This window comes from Cyanistes caeruleus, chromosome 1, assembly GCF_971803275.1.
Source record: "Cyanistes caeruleus chromosome 1, bCyaCae1.hap1.1, whole genome shotgun sequence".
Lineage (NCBI taxonomy): Eukaryota > Metazoa > Chordata > Aves > Passeriformes > Paridae > Cyanistes > Cyanistes caeruleus.
The window spans coordinates 1,376,784-1,400,525 of NC_141701.1; the positions used below are offsets into that span (position 1 = coordinate 1,376,784).

The 23,742-nt window shown below is 51.4% G+C and overlaps 1 protein-coding gene across 1 annotated transcript in view; it reads right to left on the bottom strand.

Moving 5' to 3' along the window:
* Positions 1–23,742, bottom strand: part of BOP1 (BOP1 ribosomal biogenesis factor) — a 107,500-nt gene that overhangs the window by 2,013 nt on the left and 81,745 nt on the right. The window contains exons 8-15 of the mRNA XM_086875896.1: positions 20,575–20,736; positions 18,657–18,737; positions 18,033–18,102; positions 15,671–15,803; positions 10,976–11,156; positions 6,934–7,222; positions 6,773–6,857; positions 1,754–1,861 (exon numbers count right to left, since the gene is read on the bottom strand). Of these exons, the coding sequence (XP_086732022.1) occupies positions 1,754–1,861; positions 6,773–6,857; positions 6,934–7,222; positions 10,976–11,156; positions 15,671–15,803; positions 18,033–18,102; positions 18,657–18,737; positions 20,575–20,736 (1,109 nt within the window). The remainder of the gene's footprint in view (positions 1–1,753; positions 1,862–6,772; positions 6,858–6,933; positions 7,223–10,975; positions 11,157–15,670; positions 15,804–18,032; positions 18,103–18,656; positions 18,738–20,574; positions 20,737–23,742) is intronic.

Genomic DNA, 23,742 nt, shown 5'->3' on the forward strand with positions numbered 1-23,742 from the left:
AGAAATAAATCCCAGAAATAAACCCCAGGAATAAATCCCAGAATTCCCATAAATAAACCCCAGGAATAAATCCCGGAATTCCCGTAAATAAATCTTGGAATTCCCAGCAATAAACTCCATCAATCCCAGGAATAAATCCCAGAATTCCCAGAACTAAATCCCAGGAATAAATCCCGGAATTCCTATAAATAAATCTAGGAATTCCCAGAACTAAACCCCATCAATTCCAGGAATAAATCCCAGAAATCCCAGAATTCCTGTAAATAAATCCCAGAATTCCCACAAATAAATCCCAGGAATAAATCCCATAAATCCTGGAATTCCCACAAATAAATCCCAGGAATAAATCCCAGAAATCCCAAAATTCCCATAAATAAATCCCGTAAATCCTGGAATTCCCACGAATTAATCCCAGGAATAAATCCCAGAAATCCCGGAATTCCCACAAATAAATCCCAGGAATAAATCCCAGAATTCCCACAAATAAATCCCAGAATTCCCACAAATAAATCCCAGGAAAAAATCCCAAAAATCCCGGAATTCCCAGGAATAAATCCCAGGAATAAATCCCAGAATTCCCACAAATAAATCCCGGAATTCCCACAAATAAATCCCGGAATTCCCACAAATAAATCCCGGAATTCCCACAAATAAATCCCAGGAAAAAATCCCAAAAATCCCGGAATTCCCAGGAATAAATCCCAGGAATAAATCCCAGGAATAAATCCCAGAATTCCCAGGAATAAATCCCAGGAATAAATCCCATAAATCCCGGAATTCCCAGGAATAAACCCCGGGAATAAATCTCGGAATTCCCACAAATTAATCCCAGGAATAAATCCCATAAATCCCGGAATTCCCAGGAATAAACCCCGGGAATAAACCCCAGAATCCCCACAAATATATCCCAGGAATAAAACCCATAAATCCCGGAATTCCCAGGAATAAATCCCGTAAATCCCACAAATAAATCCCAGGAATAAATCCCATAAACCCCGGAATTCCCAGGAATAAACCCCGGGAATAAATCCTGGAATCCCCACAAATAAATCCTAGGAATAAATCCCAGAAATCCCAGGAATAAATCCCGGGAATCCCACAAATAAATCCTATAAATCCTGGAATCCCCACAAATAAATCCTAGGAATAAATCCCATAAATCCCAGAATTGCCAGGAATAAATCCCGGGAATCCCACAAATAAATCCTATAAATCCTGGAATTCCCACGAATAAATCCCAGGAATAAATCCCATAAATCCCGGAATTCCCAGGAATAAATCCCAGGAATAAATCCCATAAACCCCGGAATTCCCAGGAATAAACCCCGGGAATAAATCCCGGAATTCCCAGGAATAAACCACGGGAATAAATCCCAGAATCCCCACAAATTAATCCCAGGAATAAATCCCATAAATCCTGGAATTCCCAGGAATAAATCCCGGGAATAAATCCCATAAACCCCGGAATTCCCAGGAATAAACCCCGGGAATAAATCCCAGAATCCCCACAAATAAATCCCAGGAATAAATCCCGGAATTCCCAGGAATAAATCCCGGGAGTAAATCCCATAAACCCCGGAATTCCCAGGAATAAACCCCGGGAATAAATCCCAGAATCCCCACAAATACATCCCATAAACCCCGGAATTCCCACGAATAAATCCCAGGAATAAACCCCGGGAATAATCCCCGGAATTCCCACGAATAATCCCCGGGAATAAACCCCGGAATTCCCGGGAATTCCCAGCCGTACTTGTAGACCATCCCGTGGCAGACGATGACGGAGCCGTCGTCGGAGGCGGAAGCGAAGAGCGGATATCGGCCGTGGAACGCCACCGAGCGCAGGGCGCGGCTGTGGTGCCTGGGAGAACGGGAGAAGGACCGGAAAAACGGGATCAGGGAGCCGGAAAACGGGAAAAGGACCGGAGAAACGGGATCAGGGAGCCGGAAAATGGGGAAAGGACCGGAAAAACGGGATCAGGGAGCCGGAAAACGGGAAAAACGGGATCAGGGAGCCGGAAAATGGGGAAAGGACCGGAAAAACGGGATCAGGGAGCCGGAAAACGGGAAAAACGGGATCAGGGAGCGGGAAAACGGGGAAAGGGACCGGAAAAACGGGATCAGGGAGCCGGAAAATGGGAAAAATGGGATCAGGGAGTGGTAAAATGGGGAAAACGGCCCGAAAAACGGGATCAGGGAGCGGGAAAATGGGAAAAGGGACTGGAAAAACGGGATCAGGGAGCCGGAAAATGGGAAAAACGGGATCAGGGAGCCGGAAAATGGGAAAAACGGGATCAGGGAGCCGGAAAATGGGGAAAGGACCGGAAAAACGGGATCAGGGAGCCGGAAAATGGGAAAAATGGGATCAGGGAGTGGTAAAATGGGGAAAACGGCCCGAAAAACGGGATCAGGGAGCGGGAAAATGGGAAAAGGACCGGAAAAACGGGATCAGGGAGCGGGAAAACGGGAAAAGAACCGGGAAAACGGGATCAGGGAGCCGGAAAATGGGAAAAGGGACCGGAAAAACGGGATCAGGGAGCGGGAAAACGGGAAAAGAACCGGGAAAACGGGATCAGGGAGCCGGAAAATGGGAAAAGGGACCGGAAAAACGGGATCAGGGAGCGGGAAAATGGGAAAAGGGACCGGAAAAACGGGATCAGGGAGATGGAAAATGGGAAAAGGGACCAGAAAAATGGGGAAAACAGCCGGAAAAACGGGATCAGGGAGTGGGAAAATGGGGAAAGGACTGGAAGAACGGGATCAGGGAGCTGGAAAATGGGAAAAGGGACCGGAAAATGGGATCAGGGAGCCGGAAAATGGGAAAAAACCTGGAAAAATGGGGAAAACACCTGGAAAAACGGGATCAGGGAGCTGGAAAATGGGAAAAACGGCATCAGGGAGTGGGAAAACGGGGAAAGGGACCGGAAAAACGGGATCAGGGAGTGGGAAAATGGGAAAAAACCCTGGAAAAATGGGGAAAACACCTGGAAAAACGGAATCAGGGAGCTGTAAAATGGAAAAAACGGGATCAGGGAGCGGGAAAATGGGGAAAGGGACCGGAAAAACGGGATCAGGGAGCAGGAAAATGGGAAAACAGCTGGAGAAACGGGATCAGGGAGTGGGAAAATGGGGAAAGGGACGGAAAAACGGGATCAGGGAGCCGGAAAATGGGAAAAACGGGATCAGGGAGCGGGAAAACGGGAAAAAACGGGATCAGGGAGCGGGAAAACGGGAAAGACACCTGGAAAAATGGGATGAGGGAGCCGGAAAATGGGAAAAACAGGATCATGGTGTGGGAAAATGGGAAAAAAGCCCGGAAGAATGGGATCAGGGAGCCAGGAAAACAGGATCAGGGAGCGGAAAAACGGGATCAGGGAGATGGAAAACAGGAAAACAGCCGGAAAAACGGGAAAACAGCTGAAAAAACGGGATCAGGGAGTGGGAAAATGGGGAAAGGGACCGGAAAAACGGGATCAGGGAGCAGGAAAATGGGAAAAAAACCTGGAAAAATGGGGGAAAAACCTGGAAAAACGGAATCAGGGAGCTGTAAAATGGAAAAAACGGGATCAGGGAGTGGGAAAATGGGAAAAGGGACCGGAAAAATGGGATCAGGGAGCGGGAAAATGGGAAAAGGGACCGGAAAAATGGGATCAGGGAGCGGGAAAATGGGAAAAGGGACCGGAAAAATGGGATCAGGGAGCCGGAAAAGGGGGAAAGGGACCGGAAAAACGGGATCAGGGAGTGGGAAAATGGGGAAAGGACCGGAAAAACGGGATCAGGGACCAGAAAAACGGGATCAGGGAGCTGGAAAACAGGACAAACGTACAAAAAAATGGGAAAAATGCCCGGAAAAACAGGATGAGGGAGCGGGAAAATGGGAAAAGGGACCGGAAAAATGGGATCAGGGAGCGGGAAAACGGGAAAAGGGACCAGAAAAACGGGGAAAACACCTGGAAAAACGGGATCAGGGATCTGGAAAATGGGAAAAACAGCATCAGGGAGTGGAAAAACGGGGAAAGGGACCGGAAAAACGGGATGAGGGAGCGGGAAAATGGGAAAACAGCTGGAAAAACGGGATGAGGGAGCGGGAAAATGGGAAAAGGGACCGGAAAAACGGGATCAGGGAGTGGGAAAATGGGATCAGGGAGCTGGAAAACGGAACAAACGTACAAAAAAACGGGAAAAATGCCCGGAAAAATGGGATGAGGGAGCGGGAAAATGGGAAAAAGGACCGGGAAAATGGGGTGAGGGAGCGGGAAAAATGGGATGAGGGGCTGGGAAAAATGGGATAGGAGCACAGGAAAATTCCTGGGAGTAGGAAAAGTGGGAATTGGCTGGAAAAACGGGAAAAATGCATGGAAAAACGGGATGGGGGACCTGGAAAATGGGAGAAGAGCCTGGGAAAATTGGGATAATGGGCTGGGAAAAATGGGGATAACACCCAGGAAAACACGGGAGAAGAAGCCAGGAAGATTTTGGATAATTTGGGATAACAACCTGAAAAATTTGGGATAACAACCCTGAATAATCCGGGATAACAACCCTGAATAATCCGGGATAACAACCCGGGAAAATCTGGGATAATCCGGGATAAGAACCCAGGAAAACCCGGGATAACAACGCAGGAAAATCCGGGATAACAACCGGAAAAATCCGATATAAAAACCTGGAAAAATCTGGGATAACAACCAGAAAATCCAGGATAACAACCCGGAAAAACCCGGGATAACAACCCAGGAAAACCCGGGATAAAAACCTGGAAAAATCCGGGATAACAACCCAGGAAAATCCAGGATAATTTGTGATAACAGCCCAGGAAAACCCGGGATGATCCAGGATAACAACCCAGGAAAATCCGGGATAACAACCAGAAAATCTGGGATAACAACCCGGAAAAACCCGGGATAACAACCCAGGAAAATCTGGGATAAGAACCCAGGAAAACCCGGGATAACCCGGCATAACAACCCAGGAAAATCCGGGAAAATCCAGGATAAAACCCCAGAAAAATCTGGGATAACAGCCCAGGAAAACCTGGAGTAACAACCGGGAAAACCCGGGATGATCCAGGATAACAACCCAGGAAAACCCGTTACAACAACCCAGAAAAATCCGGGATAACAGCCCAGGAAAACTCAGGATAACAACCCAGGAAAACCCGGGATAACAACCCAGGAAAATCTGGGATAACAACCCAGGAAAACCCAGGATAACAGCCCAGGAAAACTCAGGATAACAACCCAGGAAAACCCGGGATAACAACCCAGGAAAATCTGGGATAACAACCCAGGAAAACCCAGGATAACAGCCCAGGAAAACCCGGGATAACAGCCGAGGGAAACCCGGGATAACAACCCAGGAAAATCCGGGATAACAACCCAGGAAAATCCGGGATAACAACCGGGATAATCCGGGATAACAACCCAGGAAAACCCGGGATAACAACCGGGATAATCCGGGATAACAACCGGGATAATCCGGGATAACAACCCAGGAAAATCCAGGATAACAACCCAGAAAAACCCGGGATAACAACCCAGGAAAACCCGGGATAACAACCCAGAAAAATCTGGGATAACAGCCCAGGAAAACTCAGGATAACAACCCAGGAAAACCCGGGATAACAACCCGGGAAAACCCGGGATAACAACCCAGGAAAATCTGGGATAACAACCTGGAAAAATCTGGGAAAACCCAGGATAACAACCCAGGAAAAATCCAGGAAAACCTGGGATAACAACCCGGGAAAATTTGGGATAATTTCTGATAACAACCCAGGAAAACCCGGGATAACCCATTACAACAACCCAGGAAAACCCGGGATAACGATCCAGGAAAACCCGGGATAACAACCCAGGAAAACCCAGGATAACAGCCCAGGAAAACCCGGGAAAACAGCCGAGGGAAACCTGGGATAACAACCCAGGAAAATCCGGGATAACAACCGGGATAATCCGGGATAACAACCGGGATAATCCGGGATAACAACCGGGATAATCCAGGACAACAACCCAGGAAAACCTGGGATAACAACCGGGATAATCCGGGATAACAACCGGGATAATCCGGGATAACAACCGGGATAATCCGGGATAACAACCCCGGAAAATCCGGGATAACAACCCAGGAAAACCCAGGATAACAACCGGGATAATCTGGGATAACAGCCCAGAAGAATCTGGGATAACAGCCCAGGAAAACTCAGGATAACAACCCAGGAAAACCCGGGATAACAACCTGGGAAAACCCGGGATAACAACCCAGGAAAATCTGGGATAACAACCGGGATAATCCGGAATAACAACCGGGAAAACCCGGGATAACAACCCAGGAAAACCCAGGATAACAGCCCAGGAAAATCTGGGATAACAACCCAGGAAAACCTGGGATAACAACCTGGGAAAACCCGGGATAACAACCCGGGAAAATCTGGGATAACAACGTGGAAAAATCTGGGAAAACCCGGGATAACAACCCAGGAAAACCCGGGATAACAACCCAAGAAAACCCGGGATAACAACCCAGGAAAACCCGGGATAACAGCCCAGGAAAACCTGGGATAACAACCCAGGAAAACCCGGGATAAGAACCCAGGAAAACCCGGGATAACAACCGGGATAATCCGGGATAACAACCCAGGAAAACCCGGGATAACAACCCAGGAAAACCCGGGATAACAACCCCGGAAAACCCGGGATAAGAACCCAGGAAAACCCAGGATAACAACCGGGAAAACCCGGGATAAGAACGCAGGGAAAACGCGGGCTCTCACCTCAGCGTCCTGTAGGGCCTGGTGGACAGATCCAGATCGAACCAAAGCAATTTGCTGTCGTAGCTCCCGCAGATCACGTTATCCCCTGGGAATCAAACCCGGGAATCAGCGATCCCGCCGCGCCCCCCATCCCGTTCCCGCCCTTCCCGGCGGATCCCGACCTGCGGGGTGCACGGCCATGCTGGAGATCCACTGGCAGCCGCTCTGCAGTTTCTTGCTCAGCTCCTGGCGCAGGAGGTTGTAGATCCGCACGGATCTTTGGGAAGCCACCAGGAAGTAGGGCCGGAGCGGATGGAACCGCACGCACTGGATCCGGCCGGGATTCTTCCGGAAGGGATCCTGGCTCCGGCGCCGGCTGCTCTGGTGGATCAGCACCTGGCGCCCGCCGGGATTGCGCTGCACCGAGGCCCAGTAATCGCCCTTGGGGTGCCAGGTCACCTGCGTCACCGGCTGGGGATCCAGAATGGGATCCGGTGAGATCCTGAGCCTCGGGATCATCCCTGATCCCATCTCTGATCCCATCCCTGATCCCATCCCTGATCCCATCCCTGATCCCATCCCTGATCCCATTCCCGATCCCATTCCCGATCCCATTGATCCCCAGGAATGGCCCTTGGGGTGCCAGGTCACCTGCGTCACCGGCTGGGGATCCAGCGGGATCGGGAATGGGATCCGGTGAGATCCTGAGCCTCTGCATCATCCCTGATCCCATTCCCAATCCCATCCCTGATCCCATCCCTGGTCCCACCCCTGATCCCACCCCTGATCCCATCCCCGATCCCATTCCCATCCCCACTGATCCCCAGGAATGGCCCTTGGGGTGCCAGGTCACCCGCGTCACCGGCTGGGGATCCAGCCGAATCGGGAATGGGATCGGGAATGGGATCCAGTGAGATCCTGAACCTCTGGATCATCATCCTCATCCCCATCCCTGATCCCATCCCTGATCCCATTCCCACAGATCCCCAGTAATCGCCCTTGGGGTGCCAGGTCACCTGCGTCACCGGCTGGGGATCCAGAATGGGATCCGGTGAGATCCTGAACCTCTGCATCATCCCAGATCCCATCCCTGATCCCATCCCTGATCCCATCCCTGATCCCATCCCTGATCCCATCCCTGATCCCATCCCCGATCCCATTCCCATCCCCACAGATCCCCAGTAATCGCCCTTGGGGTGCCAGGTCACCTGCGTCACCGGCTGGGGATCCAGAATGGGATCCGGTGAGATCCTGAACCTCGGGATCATCCCTGATCCCATCCCTGATCCCATCCCTGATCCCATCCCTGATCCCATTCCCTGATCCCATCCCTGATCCCATCCCTGATCCCATTCCCGATCCCATTCCCGATCCCATTCCCATCCCCGTTGATCCCCAGTAATCGCCCTTGGGGTGCCAGGTCACCTGTGTCACCGGCTGGGGATCCAGAATGGGATCCGGTGAGATCCTGAACCTCGGGATCATCCCTGATCCCATCCCTGATCCCATCCCTGATCCCATCCCTGATCCCATCCCTGATCCCATTCCCTGATCCCATGTTTCCCATCCCCACAGATCCCCAGGAATGGCCCTTGGGGTGCCAGGTCACCTGCGTCACCGGCTGGGGATCCAGCGGGATCGGGAATGGGATCCGGTGAGATCCCGAGCCTCGGGATCATCCCTGATCCCATCCCTGATCCCATCCCTGATCCCATTCCCGATCCCATTCCCATCCCCACAGATCCCCAGGAATGGCCCTTGGGGTGCCAGGTCACCTGTGTCACCGGCTGGGGATCCAGAATGGGATCGGGAATGGGATCAAGAATGGGATCCAGTGAGATCCTGAACCTCTGGATCCCATTCCTGATCCCATTCCCGATCCCATTCCCAATCCCATTCCCATTCATCCCCAGGAATCGCCCTTGGGGTGCCAGGTCACCTGCGTCACCGGCTGGGGATCCAGCGGGATCGGGAATGGGATCCGGAATGGGATCGGGAATGGATCCAGAATGGGATCGGGAATGGATCGGGAATGGGATCGGGAATGGGATCGGGAATGGGATCAAGAATGGGAATGCTGATCCCACCCCGAATCCCGGGAATTCCAAACCCCCCCAAAATCCCAGGAATTCCAACCCCTCCCGGATCTCGGGAATTCCGATCCCACCTGAATCCCAGGAATTCCAATCTCCCCCAAATCCCGGGAATTCCAACCCCCCCCCCAAATCCTGATCTCCCCAAATCCCAGGAATGCCGATCCCACCCCAATTCCCGGGAATTCCGACTGTCCCTGAATCCCGGGAATTCCAACCCTGCTCCAAATCTCAGGAATGCCGATCCCACAATTCCTGGGAATTCTGACTGCCCCCAAATCCTGGGAATTCCAAACCCTCCCACCTGAATCCCAGGAATTCCAATCCCCCCAAATCCCGACCCCACCAAATCCTGGGAATTCTGACCCACCCTGAATCCCAGGAATTCCAAATTCCCCCCAAATCCTGGGAATTCTGACCCCCCCCAAATCCCGGGAATGTTGATCCCACCCCAAATCCCGGGAATTCCGATCCCCCCCAAATCCTGGGAATTCTGACACCCCCCGAATCCCAGGAATTCTGACCACCCTCAAATCCCGGGAATTCCGATCCCACCCAAATCCTGGGAATTCTGACCAAACCTGAATCCCAGGAATTCCAAATTCCCCCCAAATCCTGGGAATTCTGACCCCCCCCCCCCCCAATCCCAGGAATTCTGGCCACCCCCAAATCCCGGGAATGTTGATCCCACCCCAAATCCCAGGAATTCCGATCCCCCCCAAATCCCAGGAATTCTGATCCCCGCGAACCCCAGGAATTCCGACCACCCTCAAATCCCGGGAATTCCGATCCCACCCAAATCCCGGGAATTCCAAATGCCCCCGAATCCCAATTCCACCCAATTCCCAGGAATTCTGGCCCCTCCCCAAATCCTGGGAATTCCGACACCCCCTCAAATCCCGGGAATTCCGATCCCACCTGAACCCCGGGAATTCCAAATCCCCCCCAAATCTCGATCCCACCCCAATTCCCAGGAATTCCGACCCCTCCCCAAATCCTGGGAATTCCAAATGTCCCCAAATCCTGGGAATGTTGATCCCACCCCAAATTCCCAGGAATCCCGACCCCTCCTCAAATCTTGGGAATTCCAAATCCCCCTGAATCCCGATCCCACCCAGATCCCAGGAATTCCGACAGCCCCAAATCCCGGGAATTCCAACCGCCCCCCCCCCCAAATCCTGGGAATTCCGATGCCCCCCCCCCCCAAAATCCAGGGAATTCCAAATCCCCCCAAATCCTGGGGATTCTAAATCCCAACAAATTCCAATCCCACCCAATTCCCAGGAATTTCGACACCCTCCCAATTCCCGGGAATTCTGACCCCTCCCCCAATCCCAGGAATTCCAAACGCCTCCAAGTCCCGGGAATTCCAAACCCCCCCAAATCCTGGGGATTCTAAATCCCAACAAATTCCAATCCCACCCAATTCCCAGGAATTCTGACCCCTCCCCAAATCCCGGGAATTCCAAATCCCCCCCCAAAACCTTATCCCACCTAATTCCCGGGAATTCTGATCCCACCCAATTCCCAGGAATTCCGACACCCCCCCAAAATCCTGGGAATTCTGACCCCTCCCCAAATCCAGGCAATTCTAAACCCCCCCAGATCTTGATCCCACCCAATTCCCAGAAATTCCGATCCCCCCCCAATTCCCGGGAATTCCGACTCCTCCCCGAATCCCAGGAATTCCAAACGCCCCCAAATCCCGGGAATTCCGACCCCTCCCCCAATCCCAGGAATTCCAAACGCCCCCAAATCCTGGGAATGTTGATCCCCCCCCAAATCCTGGGAATTCTGACCCCTCCCCCAATCCCAGGAATTCCAAACGCCCCCAAATCCTGGGAATGTTGATCCCCCCCCAAATCCCGGGAATTCCGACCCCTCCCCAAATCCCAGGAATTCCAAACGCCCCCAAATCCTGGGAATGTTGATCCCCCTCCGAATCCCGGGAATTCCGACCCCTCCCCAAATCCCAGGAATTCCAAACGCCCCCAAATCCTGGGAATGTTGATCCCCCCCCAAATCCCGGGAATTCCGACCCCTCCCCGAATCCCAGGAATTCCAACCCCACCCCCAATTCCCGGGAATTCCAAATCCCCCCCCCGAATCCCGGGAATTGCGCGGCTCCCACCTTTCCGTGGGGCAGCCGCAGGCGGATCCCCTTGGAGCGCTCCTCGGGGCCGGCCGGGATCCAGGGGATCGGCTGGATCCGCTCCTCCTCCGGACATTCCCAGGAATCCAGCAGCTGATCCGTGGCCGCCACCAGGAGCCGATCGCCCAGGCCCGGATTCAGCAGCAGAGCCTGCTCGTCCCTGGGGAGCCGGAATTCCGGGATTGGGATCGGGAATTCCGGGATTGGGATCGGGAATTCCGGGATCAGAGGGGATCTGGGATCAGGGGAGCCTGCTCGTCCCTGGGGAGCCGGAATTCCGGGATCAGGGATCGGGAATTCCGGGATCAGAGGGGATCTGGAATCAGGGATCGGGAATTCCGGGATCAGCAGAGCCTGCTCGTCCCTGGGGATCGGGAATTCCGGGATCAGGGATCGGGAATTCCGGGATCAGGGGGGATCTGGGATCAGGGGAGCCTGCTCGTCCCTGGGGATCGGGAATCTGGGATCAGGGATCGGGAATTCCAGGATCAGGGATCAGGAATTCCGGGATCAGAGGGGATCTGGGATCAGGGATCGGGAATTCCGGGATCAGGGGAGCCTGCTCGTCCCTGGGGATCGGGAATTCCGGGATTGGGATCGGGAATTCCGGGATCAGAGGGGATCTGGGATCAGGGATCGGGAATTCCGGGATCAGGGGGAATCTGGGATCAGGGGAGCCTGCTCGTCCCTGGGGAGCTGGAATTCCGGGATCAGGGATCGGGAATCCCGGGATTGGGATCGGGAATTCCGGGATCAGAGGGGATCTGGGATCAGGGGAGCCTGCTCGTCCCTGGGGATCGGGAATTCCGGGATCAGGGATCGGGAATTCCGGGATCAGAGGGGATCTGGGATCAGGGGAGCCTGCTCGTCCCTGGGGATCGGGAATTCCGGGATCAGGGATCGGGAATTCCGGGATCAGAGGGGATCTGGGATCAGGGGAGCCTGCTCGTCCCTGGGGATCGGGAATTCCGGGATTGGGATCGGGAATTCCGGCATCAGAGGGGATCTGGGATCAGGGGAGCCTGCTCGTCCCTGGGGAGCCGGAATTCCGGGATTGGGATCGGGAATTCCGGGATCAGGGGAGCCTGCTCGTCCCTGGGGAGCCGGAATTCCGGGATCAGGGATCGGGAATCTGGGATCAGGGATTGGGAATCTGGGATCAGGGATCGGGAATTCCGGGATCAGGGATTGGGAATCTGGGATCAGGGGAGCCTGCTCGTCCCTGGGGATCGGGAATTCCGGGATTGGGATCGGGAATTCCGGGATCAGAGGGCATCTGGAATCAGGGATCGGGAATTCTGGGATCGGGGGGATCTGGGATCAGGGGAGCCTGCTCGTCCCTGGGGAGCCGGAATCCCGGGATTGGGATCGGGAATTCTGGGATCAGGGGGGATCTGGGATCAGGGGATCCTGCTCGTCCCTGGGGAGCCGGATTCCGGGATCAGGGATCGGGAATTCCGGGATCAGAGGGGATCTGGGATCGGGGGGATCTGGGATCAGGGGAGCCTGCTCGTCCCTGGGGAGCCGGAATCCCGGGATTGGGATCGGGAATTCCGGGATCAGGGATCGGGAATCTGGGATCAGGGATCGGGAATTCCGGGATCAGGGGGAATCTGGGATCAGGGGAGCCTGCTCGTCCCTGGGGATCGGGAATTCCGGGATCGGGATTGGGAATTCCGGGATCAGGGATCGGGAATTCCGGGATCAGGGGAGCCTGCTCGTCCCTGGGGATCGGGAATTCCGGGATCGGGATTGGGAATTCCGGGATCAGGGATCGGGAATTCCGGGATCAGGGGAGCCTGCTCGTCCCTGGGGATCGGGAATTCCGGGATCAGGGATCGGGAATTCCGGGATCAGGGGGGATCTGGGATCAGGGGAGCCTGCTCGTCCCTGGGGATCGGGAATCTGGGATCAGGGATCGGGAATTCCAGGATCAGGGATCAGGAATTCTGGGATCAGAGGGGATCTGGGATCAGGGATCGGGAATTCCGGGATCAGGGGAGCCTGCTCGTCCCTGGGGATCGGGAATTCCGGGATTGGGATCGGGAATTCCGGGATCAGAGGGCATCTGGGATCAGGGATCGGGAATTCTGGGATCGGGGGGATCTGGGATCAGGGGAGCCTGCTCGTCCCTGGGGAGCCGGAATCCCGGGATCAGGGATCGGGAATCTGGGATCAGGGATCGGGAATTCCGGGATCAGGGGGAATCTGGGATCAGGGGAGCCTGCTCGTCCCTAGGGATCGGGAATTCCGGGATCAGGGATCGGGGATCTGGGATCAGGGGAGCCTGCTCGTCCCTAGGGATCAGGGATTCCGGGATCAGGGATCGGGAATTCCGGGATCAGGGATCAGGAATTCCGGGATCAGGGATCGAGAATCTGGGATCAGGGATTGGGAATTCCGGGATCAGGGATCAGGAATTCCAGGATCAGGGGAGCCTGCTCATCCCTAGGGAGCCGGAATTCCGGGATTGGGATCGGGAATTCCAGGATTGAGATCAGGAATTCCGGGATTAGGATTGGGAATTTGGGATCAGGAGAGCCTGCTCATCCCTAGGGAGCCGGAATTCCGGGGTTGGGAATTCCGGGATTTGGAATCTGGGATCAGGGGAGCCTGCTCATCCATAGGGATCTGGGAATTCCGGGATTGGGAAATCCGGGATTGGGATCGGGAATTCCAGGATCAGGGGAGCCTGCTCGTCCCTAGGGAGCCGGAATTCCGGGATCAGGGATTGGGAAATCGAGGATCAGAGATCTGGAATTCAGGATTGGGATTGGGAATTCCGGGATTTGGATCGGAAATCCGGGATCAGGGAGGAAATCTGGGATCAGGGGGGAAATCTGGGATCAGGGGAGCCTGCTCATCCCTAGGGATCGGGAATTCCAGGATCAGGGATTGGGAAATCCAGAACCTGAGGGGAAATCTGGGATCAGTGGGGATCTGGGATTGGAGACAAATCCAGGATCCATTCCAGAATGGATTCGACTGTTCCAAGGATGGATTCGGATCCAGGGATGGATTTGGATCCAGGAATGGATTCGGATCCAGGAATGGATTTGAATCCAGGAACGGATTTGGATCCAGGAACGGATCCCACCAGCCCAAGGACAGATTCGGATCCAGGGATGGATTTGGATCCAGGAACGGATTCGGATCCAGGTACAGATCCCACCAGCCCAAGGACAGATTCAGATCCAGGAATGGATTTGGATCCAGGTACAGATCCCACCAGCCCAAGGACGGATTCGGATCCAGGGATGGATTCGGATTCAGGGACGGATTCAGATCCAGGAATGGATTGGGTTCCAGGAACGGATTCGGATCCAGGAACGGATCCGGATCCCGGTACGGATCCCACCATTCCCAGGAATGGATTTGGATCCAGGGATGGATTGGGATCCAGGGACGGATCCCACCATTCCCAGGAACGGATTGGGATCCAGGGACGGATTGGGACTGGGATCCAGGGACGGATTCGGATCCCGGTACCGATCCCACCATTCCCAGGACCGGATCGGGATCCAGGGATGGATTGGGATCCAGGGACGGATTGGGATCCAGGGACAGATCCCACCATTCGCAGGAACGGATCGGGATCCAGGGATGGATTTGGATCCAGGAACGGATTCGGATCCAGGGACGGATCCCACCATTCCCAGGACCGGATCGGGATCCAGGGACGGATTGGGATCCAGGGATGGATTGGGATCCAGGACCGGATCGGGATCCAGGGACGGATTGGGATCCAGGGACAGATCCCACCATTCGCAGGAACGGATCGGGATCCAGGGATGGATTGGGATCCAGGAACGGATTGGGATCCAGGGACGGATTCGGATCCAGGGACGGATCCCACCATTCCCAGGAACGGATTCGGATCCAGGAATGGATTTGGATCCAGGAATGGATTGGGATCCAGGGACGGATCCCACCATTCCCAGGAACGGATCGGGATCCAGGGATGGACTGGGATCCAGGGACGGATTGGGATCCAGCGACGGATTGGGACTGGGATCCAGGGACGGGTTGGGATCCAGGGACGGATCCCACCATTCCCAGGACCGGATCGGGATCCAGGGATGGATTGGGATCCAGGGACGGATTGGGATCCAGGGACGGATCCCACCATTCCCAGGAACGGATTCGGATCCAGGAATGGATTTGGATCCAGGAATTGATTGGGATCCAGGGACGGATCCCACCATTCCCAGGAATGGATTGGGATCCAGGGACGGATTGGGACTGGGATCCAGGAACGGATTGGGATCCAGGGACGGATCCCACCATTCCCAGGACCGGATCGGGATCCAGGGACGGATTGGGACTGGGATCCAGGGATGGATTTGGATCCAGGGACGGATCCCACCATTCCCAGGACCGGATCGGGATCCAGGGACGGATTGGGACTGGGATCCAGGGATGGATTTGGATCCAGGGACGGATCCCACCATTCCCAGGACCGGATCGGGATCCAGGGACGGATTGGGACTGGGATCCAGGGATGGATTTGGATCCAGGGACGGATCCCACCATTCCCAGGACTGGATCGGGATCCAGGGATGGATTGGGATCTAGGGACGGATTGGGATCCAGGGACGGATCCCACCATTCCCAGGACCGGATCGGGATCCTCGGGCGCTCCGGGAAAATCCGGGAGCGCTCCCTGGAACTCACACGGCGGCGGCCACCAGGCAGAGGCTGGGATTGGGATTCCAGGCCACGCTCCCGACCACGGATCCGACGGGAACGCTCCGCAGGCAGCGCCCGGAGCTCACCTCCCAGAACCGCAGCGTGCCGTCGTCCGAGCCTGCAACCGGAATGCCGGGGGATTCTGGGAATGCCCAGGGGATTCTGGGAATGCCCAGGGAATTCTGGGAATGCTGAGGGAATGGTGAGGGAATTCTGGGAATTCCCGGTGCTGGGAATGGGGGAAAAAGCTGGAATGGGGTTTCCTGGAAGCCCGAATTCCCTGGAAGCCAGAATTCCCTAGAACCCAGAATTCCCAGGCAGCTGCAATTCCCTGGCACTAAAAACTCCCAACGATTTCCCAGAATTCCCTGGATCCCTCTCCTGCCCCATCACACCATTCCCATTTTTCCCATTTTTCCCATTTTTCCCATTTTTCCCGTTCCCGTTCCGGCACCACTCCCTGTGCCTGGGTCAGGAACACCGGGATTGGGATCGGGATTGGGGCTGGGACTGAGATTGGGATCAGAATTGGATTGGGATCGGGATCAGGATCAGGACTGGGATTGAGACTGGGATTAGATTTGGATTGGGATTGGGACTGGGATCAAAATCGGGATCAGGATCGAGACTGGGATTGAGATTGGGATCAGGACTGGATCGGGATCGGGATTGGGATCAGTATGAGGATCATAATCAGGATCAGGATGAAGACCGGGACTGGGATCAGGATTGGGATTGAGGCTGAGATCACAACTGGGATCAGAATTGGATCAGGATCAGGATCAGAATCCAAATCAGGCTTGGGATCAGGATTAGGACTAGGATCAGGATTGGGATTGAGACTGGGATCAGAATTGGATCGGGATCAGGATCAGAATCCAAATCAGGATCTGGACCAGGATTAGGATTGGGATCAGGATCACAGCCAGGATCAAGATTGAGATCAGGATTGGGAAGGGGATCAGGATCAGGATTGGGATTAGGATTTGGATCAGGATGGGGTCGGGATCAGGATCAGAATCAGAATCAGGATCAGGATTGGGATCGGGATCAGGATCGGGATCACAATTGCATAGGGATCAGGATCTGAACCAGGATCGGGATCAAAACCAGGATCAGGATCAAGACTGGGACCGGGATTGGGATAAGAATTGGATCAGGATCGGGATCAGAGTCAGGATCAGGATTAGGAGGATTGAGTCTGGAATCAGAACTGGGATCAGAATTGGATCAGGATCAGGATCGGGATCAGGATCCCATTTTTCCTTTCCCTGCCCAAGCTCCTCCCGATTCCCACAGCAGAGCCAGGAATTCCGACCATTCCCAGCCCTTCCCAGCCATTCCCGACCATTCCCAACCATTCCTGACCATTCCCAAGCATTCCCGACCATTCCCAGCCATTCCCATTCCCGACCATTCCCAACCATCCCCAGCCATTCCCATTCCCCATTCCCAACCATTCCCAGCCATTCCCGACCATTCCCAACCATCCCCAGCCATTCCCATTCCCCATTCCCAACCATTCCCAACTATTCCGAGCAATTCCCAACCATTCCCATTCCCATTCCCAGCCATTCCCAACCATTCCCAGCCATTCCCGACCATTCCCAACCATTCCCAGCAATTCCCGACCATTCCCAACCATTCCCAGCAATTCCCAACCATTCCCAACCATTCCCCAGCCATTCCCATTCCCATTCCCAGCCATTCCCAACCATTCCCCAGCCATTCCCATTCCCATTCCCAGCCATTCCCAGCCATTTCTATTCCCCATTCCTGACCATTCCCAACCATTCCCAGCCACTTCCATTACCAACCATTCCCGACCATTCCCATTCCCAGCCATTCCTGACCATTCCCAACCACTCCCAGCAATTCCCAACCATTCCTGACCATTCCCAACCATTCCCACGCACAGCCATTCCCAGCCATTCCCATTCCCAACCATTCCGGACCATTCCCATTCCCATTCCCATTCCCGAGCATTCCCAGCCATTCCCGACCATTCCCAACCATTCCCAGCAATTCCCGACCATTCCCATTCCCCATTCCCAACCATTCCCAACCATTCCCAGCAATTCCCAACCATTCCCAGCCATTCCCATTCCCCATTCCCAACCATTCCCAACCATTCCTGACCATTCCCAACCATTCCCATTCCCCATTCCCGACCACTCCTGACCATTCCCAACCATTCTGGACCATTCCCAACCATTCCCAACCATTCCCGACCATTCCCAACAATTCCCGACCATTCCCATTCCCATTCCCATTCCCATTCCCATTCCCATTCCCATCTCCCGGCCGCAGATCCATGGGGTTTTTCCCGGGAATTCCGGCTCCGTACCCGACACCAGCCACTGCCCGCTGGGAGAGACGCTCAGAGTCCGCACCAGGCTGGAATGGCCACGGAAAACCTGGGAAAAAAACCGGGAATCGGGGAGAATTCCCAAATCCCGGCAGCTCCTCGGGAATTCCGCATGGGAATGAGGATCCTGGCCCGGAATTCCAGCCTTTTCCAAGGGAATATTCCCGAAATTCCCACCCGAGCCTGTTCCCACCCTGGATTTGTCAATCCTGGGGTTTTTTTTGGGATGAGCTCCCCCACCCAAGCTCCGGGGAAGTTTTCCCTGGAAATCCCGGTTTTCCAGAGCCTTTCACAGCAGGAAATTCCAGGAATTCTCCAGGAATTCCAGCTTTTCCCAGCTCCTCCCACCAATCCTCACTCCCCAAGGCTCCAAATCCCAAAAATCCCAGAAAAAATTCCCCAAATTCCCATTTTTTTCTGGGATGTTTCCCCCCCCAGCTCCAGAAAAGTTTCCCGGATCCGTTCCAGGGAATCCAGCAGGAAATTCCACGAAATTTCCCAGGAATTCCAACTTTCCTCATCTCCTCCTCTTCCCAACTCTCCAAATCCCAAAAAATCCCAGAAATCCCGGAGGAAATTCCCAAAATTTCCCCCCTCACTCACCATGGCCTGGGTGGTCGGGAATGGCTGCAGATCCCTCGGCCTGGGAATTCTGGGAATGAGATCCTCGGGATCCACGTTGACCTGCGGGATGGAAAACGCCCGAATCCAAACCCATCCCCCAAAACCTCCGGAGCTTCCCCAGGGGAAAAACTGGGAATTTCTTGGGAATTTTTACGGAATTTTTGGGGGATTTTTTTGGGGTTTTTTTGGCATTTTTTCGGGTATTTTTTAGGAAATTTTGGGGCATTTTTTTGGGAATATTTTTGGTATTTTTTTGGAATTTATTCGGGAATTTTTGGGGATTTTTTGGGAATTTTTTGACAATTTTTTTGGGTATTTTTTTTGAGTTTTTTGGGATTTTTTTTGGAATTTTACAGGAATTTTTCCGAAATTTTTTGGGAATCTTTGGGGAATTTTTTGTGAATTTTTCGGGGGTTTTTTTATTTTCTTTTTTTAATTTTTCATTCGTTTTTTGTGAATTTTTGGAGAGTTTTTCAGGAATTTCTGTGGGGAATTCCTGGGCCATTTTTTGTGAATTTTTCAGATTTTTTTTGGAATTTTTTGTGAATCTTTTGCGGATTTTTGGGGAATTTTTCATTAATTTTTTGGGAATTTTCTGTGACTTTTTTGTGAATTTTTCGTGACTTTTTGGTGAATTTTTGGGATTTTTTTGTGAATTTTTTGGGAAATTTTTTGGTGTTTTTTGTGAATTTTTGGTGAATTTTTGTATTTTTATGAATATTTTTTTAAAAATCTTTGTGAATTTTTTGGGAATTTTTTGTGAGTTTTTGAGGAATTTCTGGGGAATTTTTTGGGAATTTTTCATGAGTTTTTGGTGAATTTTTGAGGAATTTTTTGTAAGTTTTTGAGGAATTTTTCGTGAGTTTTTGGGGAATTTCTGGGGAATTTTTCATGAGCTTTTGGTGAATTTTTGAGGAATTTTTGGGGAATTTTTCGTGAATTGTTGGTGAATTTTTGGGGAATTTTTGATGAATTTTTTTTGGAATTTTTGGTGACTTTTTCCTGAATTTTTGGTGACTTTTTTCGTGAATTTTTGGGGAACATTTTGGGTATTTTTGGGGAATTCTTTGTCAGCTTTTGGGGAAATTTTTTTGGGAATTTTTGGGGAATTTTTGAGGAATTTTTTGTGAATTTTTGGGAAATATTTCAGGTATTTTGGGGGTATTTTTCGTGAGTTTTTGAGGAATTTTTGGGAAATTTTTTGTGGAGTTTTTCCTGAGTTTTCGGGGAATTTTGGGGGAATTCCTTGAGAGTTTTTAGTGAGTTTTTCATGAATTTTTGGTGAATTATTTTTGTACTCTTTGCGAACTTTTGGGGAATTTTTGAGGAATTTTTCCTGAGTTTTTTGTGAATTTTTAGTGAGTTTTTGCTGAATTTTTGGTGAATTTTTTCTGGAATTTTTTGTGAATTTTTGGGGGAAATTTTGAGGAATTTTTCCTGAGTTTTTGGGGAATTTTTTGTGAATTTTTTGGGGAATTTTTTGGGAATTTTTTGGGAATTTTGGGGGAATTTTTTGTGAATTTTTGAGGAAGTTTTTGTGAATTTTTGGTGAATTTTTTTGGGTACTTTTTGTGAATTTTTTGTGAATTTTTTGGTGAATTTTTTTGTGAATTTTTTGTGAATTTTTGGTGACTTTTTTGTGAATTTTGGGGGAATTTTTGGTGAATTTTTGGTGAATTTTCGAAGAAATTTTTGTGAATTTTTGGTGAATTTTTGGTGACTTTTTGGTGAATTTTGGGGGAATTTTTGGTGAATTTTTGGTGAATTTTCGAGGAAATTTTTGTGAATTTTTGGTGAATTTTTGGAGAATTTTTGGTGAATTTTTGGTGAATTTTTGGTGACTTTTTGGTGACGTTTTGGTGAATTTCTGGGGATTGTTTTCCCGGTGTATCCGTACGCGCATCCGGCGCTGCCGGGGGCAGAGGTAGAGGTCGAGGCAGCGCTCGAAGCGCTCGTGGATGAAGCGGGAATAGGCGGGAACGGCGCGGAGACTCCGGAATTTCCGCGGCAGGAACGGGAGACGGCGCTCCCAGGGCTCCTGGAGACGCCAGGCGGATTCCTGGGAACGGGGCAGAAACACGGGAAAAGTGGGAAAAACAACGGGGAAAAACGGGGGGGAAAACAACAGGGAAAAAAAGGGGGAAAAATGGTAAAAAACGAGGGGAAAACACGGGAAAAGTGGGAAAAACAACGGGGAAAAAAGGGGGGAAAATGGGAAAAAACGAGGGGAAAAACATGGGAAAAGTGGGAAAAACGGGGGGGAAAAACAACGCGGGAAAAGGGGGGAAAAATGGGAAAAAAAGGGGGAAAATGGGAAAAAACGAGGGGAAAAACATGGGAAAAGTGGGAAAAGCGGGGGGAAAACAACGGGGAAAAGTGGGAAAAATGGGAAAAAATGGGAAAAAAAGGGGGGAAAAACGGGAAAAATGGGGGGAAAACAACGGGGAAAAAAGGGGGAAATCAGGGAAAAAAGGGGGGGAAAACGGAAAAAAAAGGGAGAAAAATAGGAAAAAATGAGGGGAAAAACACGGGAAAAGTGGGGAAAACGGGGGGGAAAATCGGGGTGGAAAAAGGGAAAAAAAAGGGGGAAAAATGGTAAAAAACGAGGGGAAAAACACAGGAAAAGTGGGTAAAGTGGGGGGGAAAAACAACGGGGAAAAATGGGAAAAAAATGGGAAAAAAAGGGGGGGGAAACGGGAAAAACGAGAAAAATGGGGGGAAAACAACGGGAAAAAAAGGGGGAAAAATGGGGAAAGAAGGGTGGAAAATGGGAAAAAATGAGGGGAAAACCACGGGAAAAGTGGGAAAAACGGGGGGAAAACAACGGGGAAAAAAGGAAAAAAAAGGGGGAAAAATGGGAAAAAACGAGGGGAAAAACACAAGAAAAGTGGGAAAAGCGGGGGGAAAACAACGGGGAAAAGTGGGAAAAAAATGGGAAAAAAAGGGGGGAAAAACGGGAAAAATGGGGGGAAAACAACGGGGAAAAAAGGGGGGAAAAACGGGGAAAAAAGGGGGGGAAAACGGGGAAAAAAGGGGGGAAAATGGGAAAAAATGAGGGGAAAAACACGGGAAAAGTGGGAAAAACGGCGGGGAAAAACGGGGTGGAAAAAAGGAAAAAAAAGGGGGAAAAATGGTAAAAAACGAGGGGAAAAACACGAGAAAAGTGGGAAAAGCGGGGGGAAAACAACGGGGAAAAATGGGAAAACAATGGGAAAAAAAGGGGGGAAATCGGGGAAAAAAGGGGGGGAAAACGGGGAAAAAAGGGGGAAAAATGGGAAAAAACGAGGGGAAAAACACGGGAAAAGTGGGAAAAACGGGGGGGAAAAACAACAGGGGAAAAAAAGGGGGGAAAATGGGAAAAAACGAGGGGAAAAACACGGGAAAAGTGGGAAAAACGGGGGGGAAAACAACGGGGAAAAAAAGGGGGGAAATGGGAAAAAACGAGGGGAAAAACACGGGAAAAGTGGGAAAAACGGAGGGAAAACAATGGGGAAAAATGGGAAAAAAATGGGAAAAAAAGGGGGGAAAAACGGGAAAAATGGGGGGAAACAACGGGAAAAAAAGGGGGGAAATCGGGGAAAAAATGGGGAAAAACAATGGGAATGGGGAAGTGGAAAAACATGGGAAAAGTGGGAAAAACGGGAAAAAACGGGGGGAATGGGGGGAAAAAGGGGGGGAAAATGGGGAAAAAATGGGAAAAAACGGGGGAAATGGGAACATGGAAATGGGAAAACACGGGAAAAGTGGGAAAAACGGGAAAAAACGGGGGGAATGGGGGGAAAAATGGGGGGGAAATGGGGAAAAATGGGGAAAAATGGAGAAAAATGGGAAATGGGAAAAAACGGCAGCGGGAAAAAGGGAAAAATGGGAAGGGGGATGGGAAAAATGGGGAAAAGTGGGAAAAATGGGGGGAAAGCGGGAAAAAATGGGGATGGGAAAATGGGAAAAAAATGGGAGGAAAATGGGATAATGGGGAAAAGTGGGAAAAATGGGAAAAAACGGGGGGAAATGGGAAAAATGGGTGTGAAAATGGGAAAAAAATGGGAGGAAAATGGGATAATGGGAAAAATGGGAAAAAACAGGGGGAAATGGGAAAAATGGGTGTGAAAATGGGAAAAAATGGGGGGAAATGGGATAATGGGGAAAAGTAGGAAAAATGGGAGAATGGGGGTGGGGAAATGGGAAAAAATGGGGGAAAAGTGGGAAAAAATGGGGGGGAAAATGGGGAAAAATGGGGAGAAATGGGAAAAAACGTGGGAAAAGTAGTAAAAAATGGGATAATGGGGGTGGGAAAATGGGAAAAATGGGGGGAAATGGGGGGAAAACGGGGGAAAAGTGGGGAAAAAGTGGAAAAAAACGGGAGAGCGGGGATGGGAAAAATGGGATAATGAGAAAAATGGGATTTGGGATAGGAAAAATGGGATAATGGGGGAAAAGTGGGAAAAATGGGGGTGGGAAAATGGGATAATGGGAAGAATTGGAAAAAAATGGGGATGGGAATGGGAATGGGGAAATATGAGGAAAACGGGAATGGAATGGGGAAAATGGGAATGGGGATGGGAAAAGTGGGATGGGAAAAATGGGATAATGAGGGAAAAGTGGGAAAAAATGGAGGAAAAGTAAGAAAAATGGGAGGGGGTGGGGAAATGGGAAAAATTGGGGGGAAAATGGGAAAAAATAGGGGGAAAAATGGGGGGAAAGTGGGAAAAAATGGGATAATGGGGGTGGGAAAATGTGAAAAATGGGGGGAAATGGGGAAAAATGGAGGAAAGGGGAAAAATGGGATAGTGAGGGGTGGGAAAATGGGAAAAATGGGGAAAAGTGGGAAAAAATGGGGGAAAAGTGGGAAAAATGGGAGAGTGGGGTGGGAAAATGGGATTTGGGATGGGAAAAATGGGATAAATGGAGGGGAATGGGATAAGGGGGAGAAAGTGGGAAAAAATGGGATAATGTGGGTGGGGAAAACGGGAAAAATGGGGGAAAAGCGGGAAAAAATGGGGGAAAAGTGGGAAAAAATGGGGGGAAAATTGGGAAAAGTGGGAAAAATGGGGGTAAAATGGGAAAA